This window comes from Salmo salar, chromosome 02 (assembly GCF_965601325.2).
Source record: "Salmo salar chromosome 02, fSalSal1, whole genome shotgun sequence".
NCBI lineage: Eukaryota > Metazoa > Chordata > Actinopteri > Salmoniformes > Salmonidae > Salmo > Salmo salar.
The window spans coordinates 30,469,755-30,486,545 of NC_138292.1; the positions used below are offsets into that span (position 1 = coordinate 30,469,755).

The 16,791-nt window shown below is 44.2% G+C and overlaps 2 protein-coding genes across 3 annotated transcripts; one reads left to right on the forward strand and one right to left on the reverse strand.

Annotated features, from left to right (window-relative positions):
- The first annotated feature begins 372 nt into the window (after positions 1–372).
- Positions 373–5,840, forward strand: rn146 (RING finger protein 146). 2 transcript variants are annotated; one of them, XM_014158390.3, is made up of 3 exons: positions 373–463; positions 3,450–3,512; positions 3,680–5,840. In XM_014158390.3, exon 3 carries the CDS (start codon positions 3,692–3,694, stop codon positions 4,739–4,741), a length of 1,050 nt encoding a protein of 349 aa, XP_014013865.1. In that variant the 5' UTR covers positions 373–463; positions 3,450–3,512; positions 3,680–3,691; the 3' UTR covers positions 4,742–5,840.
- Positions 5,841–8,219: 2,379 nt separating this feature from the next.
- LOC106579226 (matrilin-1) lies at positions 8,220–15,314 on the reverse strand. The gene is made up of 7 exons (XM_082969160.1): positions 15,176–15,314; positions 13,464–13,672; positions 12,897–13,260; positions 12,668–12,790; positions 9,412–9,816; positions 9,124–9,276; positions 8,220–8,350 (listed from the first exon to the last, which is right to left on the reverse strand). The coding sequence occupies exons 1-7, from the start codon at positions 15,312–15,314 to the stop codon at positions 8,220–8,222; spliced, it is 1,524 nt and encodes a 507-aa protein (XP_082825286.1).
- Between the last annotated feature and the right edge of the window lie 1,477 nt (positions 15,315–16,791).

Here is a 16,791-nt window from a genome sequence, read left to right on the forward strand (position 1 = left end):
GTCAATTAAAATGAATTCATTAGGCCCTAAACCATTGATTTCACTGGAAATACAGACCTACATCTGGTCACAGATACCCTTTAAAAAATAAAATTGGGGTGTGGATCAGAAAAACAGCCAGTATCTGGTGTGACCACCATTTTGGCCGGTGTAGGCTGTCATTGTAAATAAGAATGTGTTCTTAACTGGCTTGCCTAGTTAAATAAAGGTAAAAAAAAAAAAAAAAACATCTATGGACTGACCAATGCTATACACCAATGGGCGTTTTATAATGTAAAGGAACGCCCACATTAAGAAACGCCGCGAATTGCGGTCTGCAATTACTTCAAATTGCACTTCACTGATTCGAGAAAATTGTAACGTGCGTGTGCTGTGCGTGATTACGTAAACGTAGTCGTCACGTTAACATTCTAAATACGCTAGACTTACTACGCTGCTTTTTGTGAAGGAGGAAAACAGACGGGTGAGTTTAACTTAACGTTTCTCCCTATGCAGCTAATTTAGATAAATGTCTATGATTTATAGTCAATGTAATATTTAACAATACAAGAGGCGCACAATGACCGATAAATCTAACATGCGAAATTACAGTCTCGGCTAAGAGAGAGACGTGACTAGCTTTGTCTTTCTTTCTCGACTGAAACGGCAAGCTAACGTTAGCTAGCTAACTAGCTACGTTGTCAGTCCTAGATACTTGGATACAACATGTCTCATTGTTTTGATTCCCCCTGAGGGTGGGTAACGTAAGTTCAAATCAAAGTTAGCAGACTAGCTAACGTCAGTTTGACGCCTTTTCAATGCGAATAACAACACCGTCACCGAACATATCAAAATATTGTTGCCGTAGCTCGCTACGTTAACGTTATGTAAAAAGAGAATGCTGTCGAGTTTGCTAGCTCGGAGATTAGCCAACGTTAGTTAGCTAACTTTACATGGCTAACGATGTGTTTTACCCTCGAAGAAGAAGAAGAGAACCTACTGTTCGCTAGCTGTCTTCGTTTTTGGTAGGGCTGTATCACGTAATTTTTCCATGGCAATTTTTTTACGAAGCTGACTCAACTCTTTGGTCCTTTTAATAACCTGCTGTATGTAAAATAGTTACAGTGAGGGGAAAAAAGTATTTGATCCGCTGCTGATTTTGTACGTTTGCCCACTGACAAAGAAATGATCAGTCTATAATTTTAATGGTAGGTTTATTTGAACAGTGAGAGACAGAATAACAACAAAAGAATCCAGAAAAACACATGTCAAAAATGTTATAAATTGATTTGCATTTTAATGAGGGAAGTATTTGATCCCCTCTCAATCAGAAAGATTTCTGGCACCCAGGTGTCTTTTTATACAGGTAACAAACTGAGCACTCCCTTTAAGACTGCTCCTAATCTGTTTATTACCTGTATAAAAGACACCTGTCCACAGAAGCCCCCTGCTCAAGAAAGCACATCTACATGCCCGTCTGAAGTTTGCCAATGAACATCTGAATGATTCAGAGGACAACTGGGTGAAAGTGTTGTGGTCAGATGAGACCAAAATGGAGCTATTTGGCATCAACTCAACTCGCTGTGTTTGGAGGAGGAGGAATGCTGCCTATGACCCCAAGAATACCATCCCCACCATCAAACATGGAGGTGGAAACATTATGCTTTGGGGGTGTTTTTCTGCTAAGGGGACAGGACAACTTCACCGCATCAAAGGGACGATGGACGGGGCCATGTACCGTCAAATCTTGGGTGTGAACCTCCTTCCCTCAGCCAGGGTATTGAAAATGGGTCGTGGATGGGTATTCCATCATAACAATGACCCAAAACACACGGCCAAGGCAATAAAGGAGTGGCTCAAGAAGAAGCACATTAAGGTCCTGGAGTGGCCTAGCCAGTCTCCAGACCTTAATCCCATAGAAAATCTGTGGAGGGAGCTGAAGGTACGATTTGCCAAAAGTCAGCCTCAAAACCTTAATGACTTCGAAAAGATCTGCAAAGAGGAGTGGGACAAAATCCCTCCTGAGATGTGTGCAAACCTGGTGGTCAACTACAAGAAACGTCTGACCTCTGTGATTGCCAACAAGGGTTTTGCCACCAAGTACTAAGTCATGTTTTGCAGAGGGGTCAAATACTTATTTCCCTCATTAAAATGCAAATCATTTTATAAAATTTGACATGCGTTTTTCTGTATTTTGTTGTTGTTATTCTGTCACCTACCATTAAAATTATAGACTGATAATTTCTTTGTCAGTGGGCAAACGTACAAAATCAGCAAGGGATCAAATACTTTTTTCCCTCACTGTAGCTATAGCTTGGAAAATAAAATATTACACAGGGTATTAAGTGTCACTGGATGACAACATAATGTTTTGTTTTTAACATTAGTGCTGTTTTCCAAAATAAGTGAAATTTGCTTAATGTTTTGTTTCCTTGCCACGATACTAAAGAGTATCGCGATACAGGTCCTGTCAGTTAGCTAGCTCACATACTGACCACACTGCTCACGCCGCTTGCGTGAGCGTTGCAAAATAAATTCCGACATGCATGTTATTAAGGGCCTCCTGAGTGGCGCAGTGGTCTAAAGCAGTGTTAGCTGTGCCACTAGAGATTCTGGGTTTAAGTCCAGGCTCTGTCGCAGCCGTCCGCGACCGGAGACCTATGGGGCGGTGAACAATTTGCCCAGCGTCGTCCAGTTTAGGGGAGGGTTTGGCTGGCAGGGATGTCCTTGTCCCATTGCACACTAGTGACTCTTGTGGTGAGCCGGGCGCAGTGCACGCTGACATGTTCGCCAGGTGTACAGTGTTTCAAAGAAGCAGTGCGGCTTGGCTGGGTTGTGTTTCGGAGGACGCACGGCTCTCGACCTTCGCTTCTCCCGAGTCCGTACGGGAGTTGCAGCAACGAGACAAGACTGTAACTACCAATTGGCTACCACAAAATTGGGGAGGAAAAAGGGCAACAAAAATAATCTTATTTAATCATTGCATCCACACTGCTTGCACAGGTCAACAAGCGTCTGCGTAGCCCGTCGCTAAAATAGAATTTGCATTCTGACCAGACCGGTTGCGTACACGAGCTTTGCAAAATACATGTACACGTTATTCAATCATTGCACCCACACTGCTCGCGTGTGGGTGCCAGGCGTTAAAATAGAATAATTGGTCCTATTTGGGTGGTTGAAAGATGAACTTAGGTCCAAACTCCAGTCGGTTGCAGTAATGCACCTCAAGTTGGTTGCCAACTGCCATATAAAGTCCCGAATATGTAATTGTTAACTAGCTAGTGTATCGGGACCCTGTTCCGGTCGTTTCATGATTTAGCTGAAAATTGTCAAATATAAATAGTCTTTTAATTATCCGAAAACAATCGACTGTCGATATTGTCATTCCCGTATTGTTTACTTTCCCGGAATCGTAAGTTCATCTATCGATTAAAAAAGTCTGTGCTATAACCTTTGTTTCCTTTTGGCAGTGCGATATTTGAACAACCACCAATAAGCCTAATGCTACAGTGGCAACATTAGCAGATATTACAGTAAGTAATTACAACAATCTCTGCCTGTCCTGTGTGTAGCTAAATAAACTGCTTTAACTTCAGTGTATTGGTTGATTTAATTTGACAACTATGATGCTAGTAGTTCACATTAACATCCTTTTCTGTGTCCATAATGGTCTCTTTGCCCCCCCACCCCCCACCCAAAGTACTTTCTAAGGATGGCTAGCTGCGGCGAGGTTGACCACTCTGTAAGCTCGCTCCCATCCAGTAAGAAGGGGAGTGGTGACTCTGCCTGCTCTGGTTCCAGTGGCTCATCACCTGCCCTGCCTGTCCCAGAATGTGCCATTTGCCTGCAGAGCTGTGTCCACCCTGTCCAGCTACCCTGCCGCCACGTCTTCTGCTTCCTGTGTGTGAAAGGGGCGTCCTGGCAGAGCAAGCGCTGTGCTCTCTGTAGACAGGAGGTTCCCGAGGACTTCCTGGAGCACCCCACTCTGCTGTCCCCCGAAGAGCTTAAGACCGGAGGGCGGGGTGCCACAGGGGACAACGCCTGGTACTATGAGGGGAGGAACGGCTGGTGGCAGTATGACGAGAGGACCAGCCGTGAGCTGGAGGACGCTTTCTCCAAGGGCAAGAAGACAGCCGAGATGCTGATAGCTGGGTTCCTGTACGTGGCCGACCTGGAGAACATGGTGCAGTACCGGCGCAATGAGCACGGCCGCCGCCGCAAGATAAAACGGGACGTTGTGGACATCCCCAAGAAAGGGGTGGCGGGCCTCCGTCTGGACACCGAGGGTGGCGTGCAGGGGTCTGCTGCGGCAGGGAGAGGGAACTCTGCAGACGGGGCTGATACTTCAGCAGCCGCAGTGCAGCAGGCTGCAGCAGCTCCAGCTGCTACCACAGTCCTGTCTGCTCCTGCCAGGCCTCCCACCTCTCTGGGGGGCCAGCCTGGCAGCCCGACCAGCCCCTCCCTGGAGGACACACTGGCCCTGCTCCACATCAGCCCCACAGATGCGCCGGAGAGGGCTGAGGTCGGGGAGGGGGAAGAGGAGGCCACCGCCACACCCTCCATGTCATCTAGTCCTAACACCTATGCGGATGGGTCTGGAGACTGGAGTGATGATGAGGGGGATGGGGAGGCTGTGGAGCCCCGGGAGCAGAGACTGCGTTTGGGGGAGAGCCTGGTGGACAGGTCCCCCCCTGGGGCTGAGGCCTCCAGCAGCAGTAGTGTGAGGTCGCGAAGGCCTGACGGCCAGTGTACTGAAGTGTGAGCTCAACTCATCCTGAACCTCTTTACTGTAGCTAACATTCTCAGTTAATATAGTTCTCTGAAACCGATTCAAACCAACCCCTGCATACAACTGTCTCAAGGCAAGGAGACATTCCCATTTATATTAGACTTTAAAGATGAAAATTACCCCCCTGAAAATTAGTGATTGTCTAAATTTACTGGTGGGCCTTGGGAGCAAAGTCTTTCCCCATACAACTTGTTAATTGAGCGTTGAGTTGTTTCGTGTAAGTTGTTTGAACATCCCCGTGCCTCCAGACAGTGTGTGTGATGCAGCCGTGTTGAAAGATGGAGACTTTTTATTTTAAGAGACATGGGGTGGCAGGTAGCCTAGTGGTTAGCGCGTTGGACTAGTAACCGGAAGGTTGCAAGATCGAATCCCCGAGCTGACAAGGTAAAAATCTGTCGTTCTACCCCTGAACAAGGCAGTTAACCCACTGTTCCTAGGCTGTCATTTGAAAATAAGAATTTGGTCGTAACTGACTTGCCTAGTTAAAGGTCAAATTAAAAATGCATTTAACTGAATCAGGTAGCAGCCTTTTACCAGCTAATCAACAGTTGTTTTGATCAGATCAGTGGTTTTCCTCTCTGCAGCAGCTTGGTGTGTTGAGTTCTAGGCTGCTCCAAAGTGATTAACACCATGCTCCATGACCTCTGATCAAAGTCGGACAACATTGTAATTTGTTAAGTTGCTGATTATTCATCTGAAATGCTAGTCTGTTTCATAACGTGTGCATGTGTTTTAAGAGAGGGGTTGGTTTCTTAAACACTACTGGTGAGGAGGAGGACTGGTGTTTTAGATTTTAGTTTGATTAACAATTTTTTTTCTCTCTGGTTGTAAATTCTATTGTGTGATTACTTAGATGGTAAGAGAAGAGGAACGGTGGCTTGGTGGCTGTCTCCAGCAAAACATTTGAAGTTTTAAATGTTATTGTGTTTATATTTCTTACCAGCATATTGTCATCTGTTCAGCTCAATTTTACTGTCATTAAGATAACCTTTATGTAACGATTTTTGGTTTGTAATCTTTTGTTACATGGCTTGTAATTTTAAATAAAATGTGTGTATTCATCAACCCAAAACATTGAGACCGGAAGTATTGTTTTTGTTGGATGAAAGAAAAAGACAAGCTGGTCACATACCAACACAACTAGCGACATGCAAGATATTGCAAGAAATAAGCTCTTGTATCAAATCTGGTCTATATATATATATATATATATATATATATATATATATATATATACATATATATATATATATATATACATATATATATATATATATATCTATCTATCTACACAAGTATGTGGACACCCCTTTAAAATTAGTGGATTTGGCTATTTCATCCACACCTGTTGCTGACAGGTGTCTAAAATCAAGCGCACAGCTATGCGTTCTCCATAGACAAACATTGTCATTAGAATCGCCTTACTGAAGAGCTTAGTGACTTTCAATGTGGCACCGTCATAGGATGCCACCTTTACAACAAGTCAGTTGGTCAAATGTCTGCCCTGCTAGAGCTGCCTTGGTAAACTGTAAGTGCTGTCATTGTGAAGTGGAAACGTATAGGAGCAACAACGGCTCAGCCACGAAGTGGTAGGCCACACAAGCTCACAGAACGGGACCACTGAAGTGCGTAAAGATCATCTGTCCTAGGTTGCAACACTCACTGAGTTCCAAACTACCTCTGGAAGCAATGTCAGCAAGCAATGTCAGCACTAACTGTTGGGAGCTTCATTAAATGGGTTTCTATGGCTGAGCAGCTACGCAGAAGTCTACTTCCTGTTTCAGTATGACAAAGCAAAGTCCATACAGAAATGGTTTGTTGAGATTGGTGTGGAAGAACTTGACTGGCCTGCACAGAGCCCTGACCTCAACTCCATCAACTCCACCTTTGGGAGGAATTGGAACGCTGACTGTGAGCCAGGGCTTTTCGCCCAACCTCCTCACTAATGCTCTTGTGGCTGAATGGAAGCAAGTCCTGCAGCAATGTTCCAACATCTAGTGAAAGCCTTCCCAGAAGAGTGGAGGCTGTTATATCAGCAAAGGGGGGACCAACTCCATATTAATGCCCATGATTTTAGAATGAGATGTTCGACGAGCAGGTGTCCACATACTTTTGGAACATGTAGTGTACCTCACCACTTGCTAATACCATGCACCCGCTGCTCCTGCCCTGCACAGGTCCACTTGGTGCAGTGTAGCGTACCTACTTCAACAGGTTCCAACCCTCTCTGAATTCATCTCACACCCTGGTTTGATATTCTGATCACGTATCTGTAAGCAACACCAAAGCCTGGTGTTTGGCCAGGAAACGCATGACCTTTGTAAAGGGACGGGAGAGGAAGACAAAAGGCCTGGTGGGGTGCATCCAAAATGGCACCCTATTCCCTATTTAGGGCACTACCCTTGACCAGGGCCCAGTATGTAGGGAATAGGGTGCCTTTTGGGACGTACCCCTAGCGGTGTGTTATGCAGGGACCAGAGACCTGCCAGCCGGGTTCACACCATAGTGAAGCTTTATCTTTCAGGGAGGGAAAAGGAGCAGCTGACTCTAACCTAGATCTATGCAGCAGGATAAACACATTGTTAGATTATTCAGAATTCACATGCATTGGAAATTGTAGCAGTAAGACCACTATGTGTGTTTCTGTTTTCTACAAAACTTTGTTGGGTTCAATCCAAATCTAACAGATGATCTGATCTTCCAATCTTTGAAAACATTGACACATTTTGGTGTTCCACAAAGTACAATACAAGCAAGATCAACAGGGATTTTATTCACATCAACAGCAATAGAAAGCATTTTGCTTGAAATACAAAGTGATTTTACTTTGATTTGTCATTATAAAATGTTGTACTGTATCTTATACGAATTATATTTGGATCTATAAATTGCAGTTATCTGCCAAATAACATTTTACTTTTAAAAAGAAACGCATTTTGGTACCTGAATGTAGCAAAGATATACAGTATTTTTGGCTTCACTTCCAGTCCACAGCCACGTGCATAAATGCATAGTTTTGTTCAGAATATAAATAACAGTTACAGTAGAAAATATACCATATGTTTCAGTGTAGCATGTTGAAATAGCTTAAAGTTATCCCTTGAAGTTTAGTAATGCTCTTGCACCGCAGGCCAGTTGAGAAGAATCCGTTGAGGACGAACAGATGAAAACAATGTCTTTGTCCTTCATTCATTTGTGTCCAAGCTGATTCTCAAGGTCTCCATCCTTTTTGACACAACATCAAGTATTTACACATTAAGGAAGTTATTGATTTTAAACTAAACACATTTTTAAAGATAGTGGTCGCATCCTAAATGGCAGCCTATTTCCTTTTATAGTGCACTACTTTTGACCAGGGCTGATAGCACTCTGGTCAAAAGTAGCACACCATACAGGTAATAGGGTACCATTTGTAAAGCATTCAATGTCATGGCAATATTAAAACTCTTATCTAAAGTATGCACACCACCACAGGGCTGTAAAGGATATTATTCTGGGTCAGTCTCCTAAGCTGTTCGTTGACCTGCCTCTGGAAGAGCATCACGTTCTCACACTTACACATATCTTGAGGGGAGGGTTTCTCTGTTCACAGACAGACACGGTATGGATTGTCTTTTAGGAACAGACTGACACAGATCAAGTGCAATACAATTATTCATTCCCAGAGCCTCACAATATACTGTACAATGATAGGCCTCCAATGGTATGGTTTCTGTTGTACTTCATAAAATCACCTGCAGGTGGCAGAGATGTACAGCATCTTTCCCCTGAACATAAAGTACTTACCGGCTCTCAATAAATATTTCCTGAAATGCAGTGCATGAGAGAAAATCGATCTAACACACATTTTAAACTGGGTGGTTCGAGCCCTGAATGCTGATTGGCTGACGGGTACAACAAAAAATGTATTTGTAATCCTCTAATTACGTTGGTAACCAGTTTATAATAGCAATAAGGCACCTCGGGGGGGGGGGGGTTGTGGTACATGGCCAATATACCACGGCTAAGGGCTGTTCTTATGCACGACACAATGCGGAGTGCATAAGAACAGCCCTTAGCTGTGGTATATTGGCCATATACCACAACCCCCCGAGGTGCCTTATTGCTTAAGTATAAAAAATGATATGGAAGTCTATAAGCACCACCTCCATAAACAATCTGATTAGTTTTAAGACTTTAGATGGGTTTAGGGGCATTTTTGTTTTAGTATTTGTATTTATAGAATTCATAATGTATTCAAGATGAGAGGATTTGTGCACTGTGCAGGAAAAGTGTGAGAAATAATTAATAATGTGTAGCTGTGATGGATCTTTAATAAGAAAGTTATTTTACAGTGTGTTTTATTCATTGGGTACCTTTACATATCCGTGACTTCAATTTGTCTGTAATTTCTCCCATGTTGCTAAAATCTTCAGCATAGTACAAATGCTTATCATCTGGCTCGGAAGCAATTTCCCTGAGCTCCTCTTCGATGGCTTTACCAACACCAAGTGCATATATTGTGATACCTGGGGGTGGGGAAGCAAAGGTCAGAAGGAAGTGGATAAATGACTCCTTTAAGAGAAGATGTTACTCTATTAAAGGCTCTTTAAATGGCTCTGCAATCAGATCAAGTTCAGCAAACACGACGTAAGAAACCGTACCAGCATCCTTTGCCTTAGTGGCCCATTTCGACACATCATCCTGGGATCGTCCGTCGGTGAACACGATGCTGACCCGTGGCATGTCGGGCCTGGCCCCCTCCTTGGCAGAGAAACTGTACTCAAACATGTGGCGCAGGGCAGCACCCGTCATGGATCCTCTGCCCATGTACTGCATCCGCGACACGGCCCTGTTGATGTCCCGGCCTGAGGTATACTGACCCAGGGTGAACTCTGTGCGGACCTTAGCGGAGTACTGCAGCAGCCCCACGTGGGTGCCCGTGCCGGACACGTCCAGAGAGTCCACGATGCCGTTCACAAACTGCTTGACAAGGTCAAAGTTGGCTGGTCCCAGGCTCTTAGAGCCATCAATTACAAATACCAGATCCATCCCTCCGTCTGAACACTCTGCCTCTGCCGTAGTAGAGACAAATAGTGTTGAGTCGTCACGACGCCCCAAATCAACTATACTATGGTAAGACAGCAGCAGAAAGTACTAGCCTACATTACTTAAACAATGTCGCTGATAGGCTACTAACTGGCTCATTTTACAATAATGGCCCAACATTATGAAGACCTGTGTGCAGGTCAGGGGTGCAACTTTGGTCCGTTTTAGAGTGGGGGGACATATTATTATTTTTATCCAGTCGGATAAACACTCCAAACAGCCTACTTGACCGCTTGGAGGCGTCCACATGGTCCTAAAGCACACCATTGCATCGTTTTGTATCACATTCCAATGATAAAACTGGGGGGGACAAAAATGCAATTTAAGAATGTGGGGGGGGACAAGTCCCCCCATCCCCAGTGAAAGTTGCACCCCTGGTGCAGGTCATATTGAAATAGTAATAAGGATCATTCTCATTAATAATGGAAAAGTGTGTTCTCTACTCTACTCCAGGCTTCATGGTACCAAATACATAGTCATTTTAATGCAACATTGGGTAATAATGTGCATGAATATCCATCTATCTACCTATCGAGGACTACTCTTACTTCCTTCATGACATGTGCCTGTCACTGTCAAACAGTATAGAATATTCCTGTTAATCCAGGAAAAGAACACCCTGGACTAGAGGGAGCATCAGGATTAACCATGACCTCATACTCACAAATGATGTAACATATAAATAACAGGATGGAAAAACACTCAGTCACAGTCAGACCCATTATGAAAGAGGCAGTTAGGTGTATATGTGAAGGCAGTCCAACTTCCATCAGTCACATAACCATTAAAATGTAACACATTCATTCTAACATATCAATTTAAAGGGATGTGAATCCATTGGGTCAAAACAGCATGATGCATAGAGAAGATCCTCTCATTACTGTGCAATGGCCAAAAGATCTGTTACCGCACAGCTGATAGTAAGACATGGAAGCATGGCCATGGACTTACTCTTGCAGGTTCTGTTATCAGGTCTGAGTTTGTAGCCTTCTCGACATCTACACACAAATGAATCTTCAGTGTTCACACAGTCATGCTCACACCCATGGTTACCAAGGGAACATGGATCAAGCTCTGCAGTGAGTAAAAGTGATCAGACCCAGTTGTTGAGGTCAATAAGCAAGACTTGCTAGTATGTTGAAATCTAAGTAAAATGTTGAATACAAATGATATTTCTGCGTATTAGGTGAGACTGAGATACAGAAAAATGAATCTTCAGTGTTCACACACTCATGTTCACACCCGTGGTCACCAAGAGCACAGTGGTCAATCTCTGAGAGGTGTTAGAGAGACATAAACAAGGCAGGAGAGAGAAAGGGACAACGCATGCTAATATTCTTTCAGGGAATTAACACTTCGACACTGTTATATAGAAATATAACAGTGACTCACATATTCACTACATTCAACAAATAAATACATTACAAATGTTTTCCTCAACACTGCCCACACAGTGAGCACAGCACTCTGTTGTTGAGTCCTCCAGGGACTGATATGTTGAATGAACAGTTTATGATTGCTTTATTTGTTAGCTTAAATATATTTTAAACCATTTTTAGAGGTGTACTTGCACTGCCATCTCAGGAGGGGGAGGTTGAGTTCAGTGTTGTTAATAGCACAGTAACACAGTTCATATAACCAGAGGAGTGATGAACTTACTGCTGCAGGTCTTGCCATCGAGGTTGAGAACATAGCCCCTCGTGCATCTACAGATGTAGGACTCAGGAGAGCTGACACAGTCATGCTGACAGCCATGGTTCCCCAGGTCACAGTAATCTATTCCTGAGGGGAAAAGGTAGAGACACACATAGATGGGCTTGAATTAATACATTATTCTCAGGATGTCAGCAAGAGAATAGGTGCCTTTAATTTGGAATTTTCTTTATTTCCTGTAATACCAGTTGTTTCTGCCTATTTGTTTCAAGCGCTTACAGTTTATGATTCACCCACAGGACTCTGAAATCAATATCCCAAATGTGTTAGGATTGTAATACACTCGAGAGGTGTGCTTTCGGGGGTGCAAGCTCGGACATCCTCTGAAAGGTGCTTCTGCCAGGGGGGCGTCCCCTCGGCCCTGGCCGAGACCCTTCTCGCCCGGGACCCTGGCGCGCAGACGACCCTGGGCACACTCCCCCGTCGCGCCGTGGAGCAAAAAGCACACCCCGGGCCCCTGCTACCGGCGGCCCGGACTGGGGCTGTCCAAATGTGGGTGGACTTGGACCTCCGTCTGGCAACAAGATAGACCAAATACTGTATTAGAGTTGGACTGATCTGGGACATTCATCCTTTCAACTGCTTAAAGAACTGATTGTGCACACTACAATTGTCAAGCATAGTTGCATCACTGAGCCAGTCCATGGATTGAAATGTAACCCAAAACAAACTACTTATTGTTTTCAGTATAATTGACCATCAGATTTGAGCAAGGAAAGGACAGATGGAAATCTGGAATTTAGGTTAACCTTCACAAGCAGATAAATTACTTGATTTCAGGGTAAATTCATCTTTTTTGTTCTATATTAACTTTAGTCATAACCACAAAAAAGAAAGAAAGAAAGAACGAACGAAAGAAGAAAAACAAAGAATCTCACTTCGGCACGTCCTCGCGTCCTTGTTGAGTTCATACCCAAGCCGGCAGCGACACTCGTAGCCGGGTACCCCTGGCCGGTTGGCACAGATATGGGCACAGCCATGGTCCACCACATCACATTGGTCTTCCGCTACAGAACCAGGAGGACCACAACATAGGCAAAGACAGGATTTAATGCTAACCCTAAACCTTCCCCTATGCTTCTGCTGCTGTTAACTCACCGCGGCAGGTCTTGCCATCAGAGTTAAGGGTGTAACCCCTTCTGCACTGGCACATGTAGGAGGCTGGGGTGCTCACACAGAGGTGATCACACTGATGGTCCATCACAGAGCACAGGTCTGTACCTAATACATACACACACACACATACAAATAATACATCCTTAGAATCCCCATCAATATAATGAATAAAGCACATGAGTGTATTGATAGATGAACAGAGAGAAAGCACCTCCACACAGATTGGACTGGAAGACGGATGTGAGGGTCTCTATCTGGCTGAAGTTGTCCACCAGGTACACATGCTCCGAGTGGGGCTCACTCCCGATGGCCCGCAGCGTGTTCATATCCACCCTGCCCACTCCGATGGCGAAGATCTGGATGCCCGCCTGCCGGGCCTGTGCCGCCACCTCCTCCACCGTGTCCTGGGGGCGCCCGTCCGTTACGATCATGGCGATGCGGGGGATGTGCATGTCGGCGGGCCGGGCGCCCTCTGGCTCAGTGAAGGCTGTCTCCATGGTGTACTGGATAGCCAGGCCGGTCATGGTGCCGGTGGCCAGGTGGTCCATGGCCTTCACCGCCCGCTCCACATCTGCCTTGAATACAACAGTTCTGTGTTTGTTAATGTGGGTGGGTTAGTTTATTGGGGATTCTTGTACTTGGAAAACCAAATAAACACATTGTAAAAAGAATATGAACAGTATATCTCTCTATTCTGCTCTGGAAGTTCATCCACATTGCAACATCCCTGTGGAGGGAGAGGGAGAGGGAGGGAGAGAGAACTCGTTCCCCAGGCTACCTTGCTGCTGTAGGTGTTGAGGGAGAACTCGTTCTGCACCACGCTGCCGTACTGCAGCAGCCCGACGCGCGTCGCCTCCGGCCCCACGTCCAGGAAGGCCAGGAGGTTGGTGATGAAGATCTTGACCTTCTCATAGTCGCTGGGACGCACGCTGCGGGAGCTGTCGATGATGAACACAAAATCCAGGGGCTTCCCTTTACACAGGCTCTCTGGGAAAAGACACAGGCATTACTGGAAGTACAGTAGACCAGGCCTACTATATGTGATAGTTACACAGGTTATCTGGGGGAGAACACAAAGAAAGCCTTAATGGAAGTATTGTACTGTATATAGGCTTAATGTAACTCTAATATAGTATTTACAGGGGCTCTCTGAGGAACATGCAGATAATCTGACTGGAAGTAGTCTTACTATACTGTATATAACTGATATTTACATGGGCTCTCTGTATGAAGAAACCAAAAGTTGGGTCTTACTTAAAGTACTGTAGTACATAATTCTGACACTATCTGGTTGATTCTTTCTTTTAGAGTTTGGACAATGACTATTACTTTGTGTACTCAGTCAGTCAGTCAGTCTGAGAGCAGAGGAAAGATTCTGAATTCTCTAGTCTCCAGTAATAATCTGTAGGTCAGTCAACACTAAACTAAGCCTGGGAAAAGACAAGAATAAAAACTTCTACATTCTCCATATATTCCCCTAGAGAGGACCAGTTTCCCTGGTCAGACATTGATTTTACATGATCTTTACTGTGAGGGGAAATACAGACCTATTATGAATATACATACTGTACATAGCACACACATATGGTCTGTATATTCCATTATATTGTACTGTATATGCCATTATATGATACTGTATATCCCATTAAATTGTACTGTATGTCCCATTATATTGTACTGTATGTCCCATTATATGTACCGTATATTCCATTATATTGTACCGTATGTCCCATTATGTTGTACTCTATGTCCCATTATATTCCATGCATTCCACTATCTTCCATTGTATTTGTATTTATTACTCTTCATCAGGTCCAACAACATTAAGGCAGTTATATACAATTAAAAATATTACATAACTCTTTATCCAATACATTTAGTGTGTTCCCTCAGGCCACTAGTCCACTATCACATATTTACAATACAACATCCATGTGTACGTGTGTGTAGAGTGCATGTCTTATCATGTATATGTGTGTCTGTGCCTGTGTGTGTGTGTCTCTTCACAGTGTATTTTTATCTGTTTTTTAAAATCTGATTCTACTGCTTGCATCAGTTAACTGATGTGGAATAGAGTCCCATGTAATCATGGCTCTATGTAGTACTGTACGCCTCCCATCGTCTGTTCTGGTCTGAGCTGTGTGCTAGTAGTTTAAACAGACACCTTGGTGCATTCAGCTTGTCAACACTTCTTACAAAAACAAGTAGTGATGAAGTCAATCTCTCCTCCACTTTGAGCCATAAGAGATATACATGCATATTATTAATGTTAGCATTTAAAGGCCAGCCATGCTGCCCTGTTCTGAGACAATTGTACTTTTCCGAGGTCCCTCTTTGTGGCACCTGACCACACGACTGAACAGTAGTCCAGGTGTGACAAAACTAGAATCTGTAGGACCTGCATTGCTGATAGTGTCGATTGCGACACAAACCAAAGTATTTAGCTAGCACCACATTTCCTTTAGTACCAGTAATCTCTGCTGGTCTTACCCACTGAGTTGGACCGGACGGCCGAGTCATTGCGTCCTCTGGACAGGACAGATGGTCTGGGACGGCGTCTGTCTCTGTGGTCCACTCGGACTGCATCGCTGCAGAGCAGGCAAAAGAGCCCGAGGGCCAGGGACCTCATCCTTGACCAGGGGGACCCACGGACGGACGGATGGATGGACAGACAGCAGCTGGTAAAACAACTGCGGAGCCAACCAACTCAACCTCCAGTCATGAGGATGAGTGCACAACAACAAACACAAACACTGCCAGTCAATGAGAGACTGGGGATGGGATGTCAGTCAGACTCTAGAGGAATTATAAATAGGAATACATTTCACCTCCTGCCTGCCTGAAACCACAGCTTCAGATTTCACCTCATTAACCCAGAATGGTTAATGTCACAGCCGCACAGTACGATTAGGGTTGTGTCTCAAATGGCACACTATTGCTTATAATGGTCAAAGTAGTGCACTTTATAGGGAAAAGGATGCCATTTAAGACGCAACTACAGCTACAATGTATACAACACATTCCTGACCTAAGCTACCAGTGAGGGAGGTCCACAATCTAATACAAAAACATGCACCAATTCCCTTCAGTTCATGAACTGAAATGTAACATTGGCTGCTCCTGGGTGTCTTCCCACAGAGTTATTAATACATGGAACAAAACTCCACTCTGAGTTGAGATGTTTAGGTGCTACAGGTGATTTGCAGTGATTTAAATCAGTCTATAATACACAGCAGACTATTCCTCTGCAGAGCCATCTGTTACCTCTGCTACCCCTACATACAGCCTGCTGCTACAATCAACACACAACACACAGGCAGCTGTTGACTGTACGGGCCATTCTTTAAGACATACAGTAGTTGTGTTCCATGGCTTTAAAAGACATAGCCATGCCCATTCTAGAACACATATGTCCTATTTAACTAGGCAAGTCAGTTAAGAATGAATTCTTATTTATAATGACGGCCTACACCGGCCAAACCCGGACGACACTGGGCCAATTGTGCACTGCCCTATTTGACTCCCAATCATGGCTGGTTGTGATACAGCCTGGATTTGAACCAGGGTGTCTGTAGTGACACCTCAAGCACTGACAGGCAGTGCCTTAGACCACTGCACCACTCTGGAGCCTGAGTGATGAGCTGATTACACTGAGTTGTTCCTTACTGTTCACAGGTCTGAGATGCAAAGGAGTACCAGACATGTTGATGATGACTGTCAGTGACCTGAAGCAAGCAGGGTCACACACTCACGGAACATCAATTCCTGTTCAACTACCACAGCTGCACAAGCTTTTGGTAAGTGAAAAACCAGTGAAAACAGGAGACACAATGCAAGCACATGCCAGAGATCGATACAACAGTTGTTACTATTACTCATTCAGTCTGTAATTGAAAATGAAGGAGATGGACCATATACAAGTGGAGTCCTAAAAAAAGATAATTGCAAACCACAGTATATTTTAACCTTTTGTTATGGCCGTATTGTATCTTGTCATCTAATGTTGAATCTCAATCAAACACAGTCTAATGTGGAATCTAAATCATGTTTACTATATGTTTACTTTATTTAAAAATGAAATTGTCATCTTCAAGCTCAGATTCTGT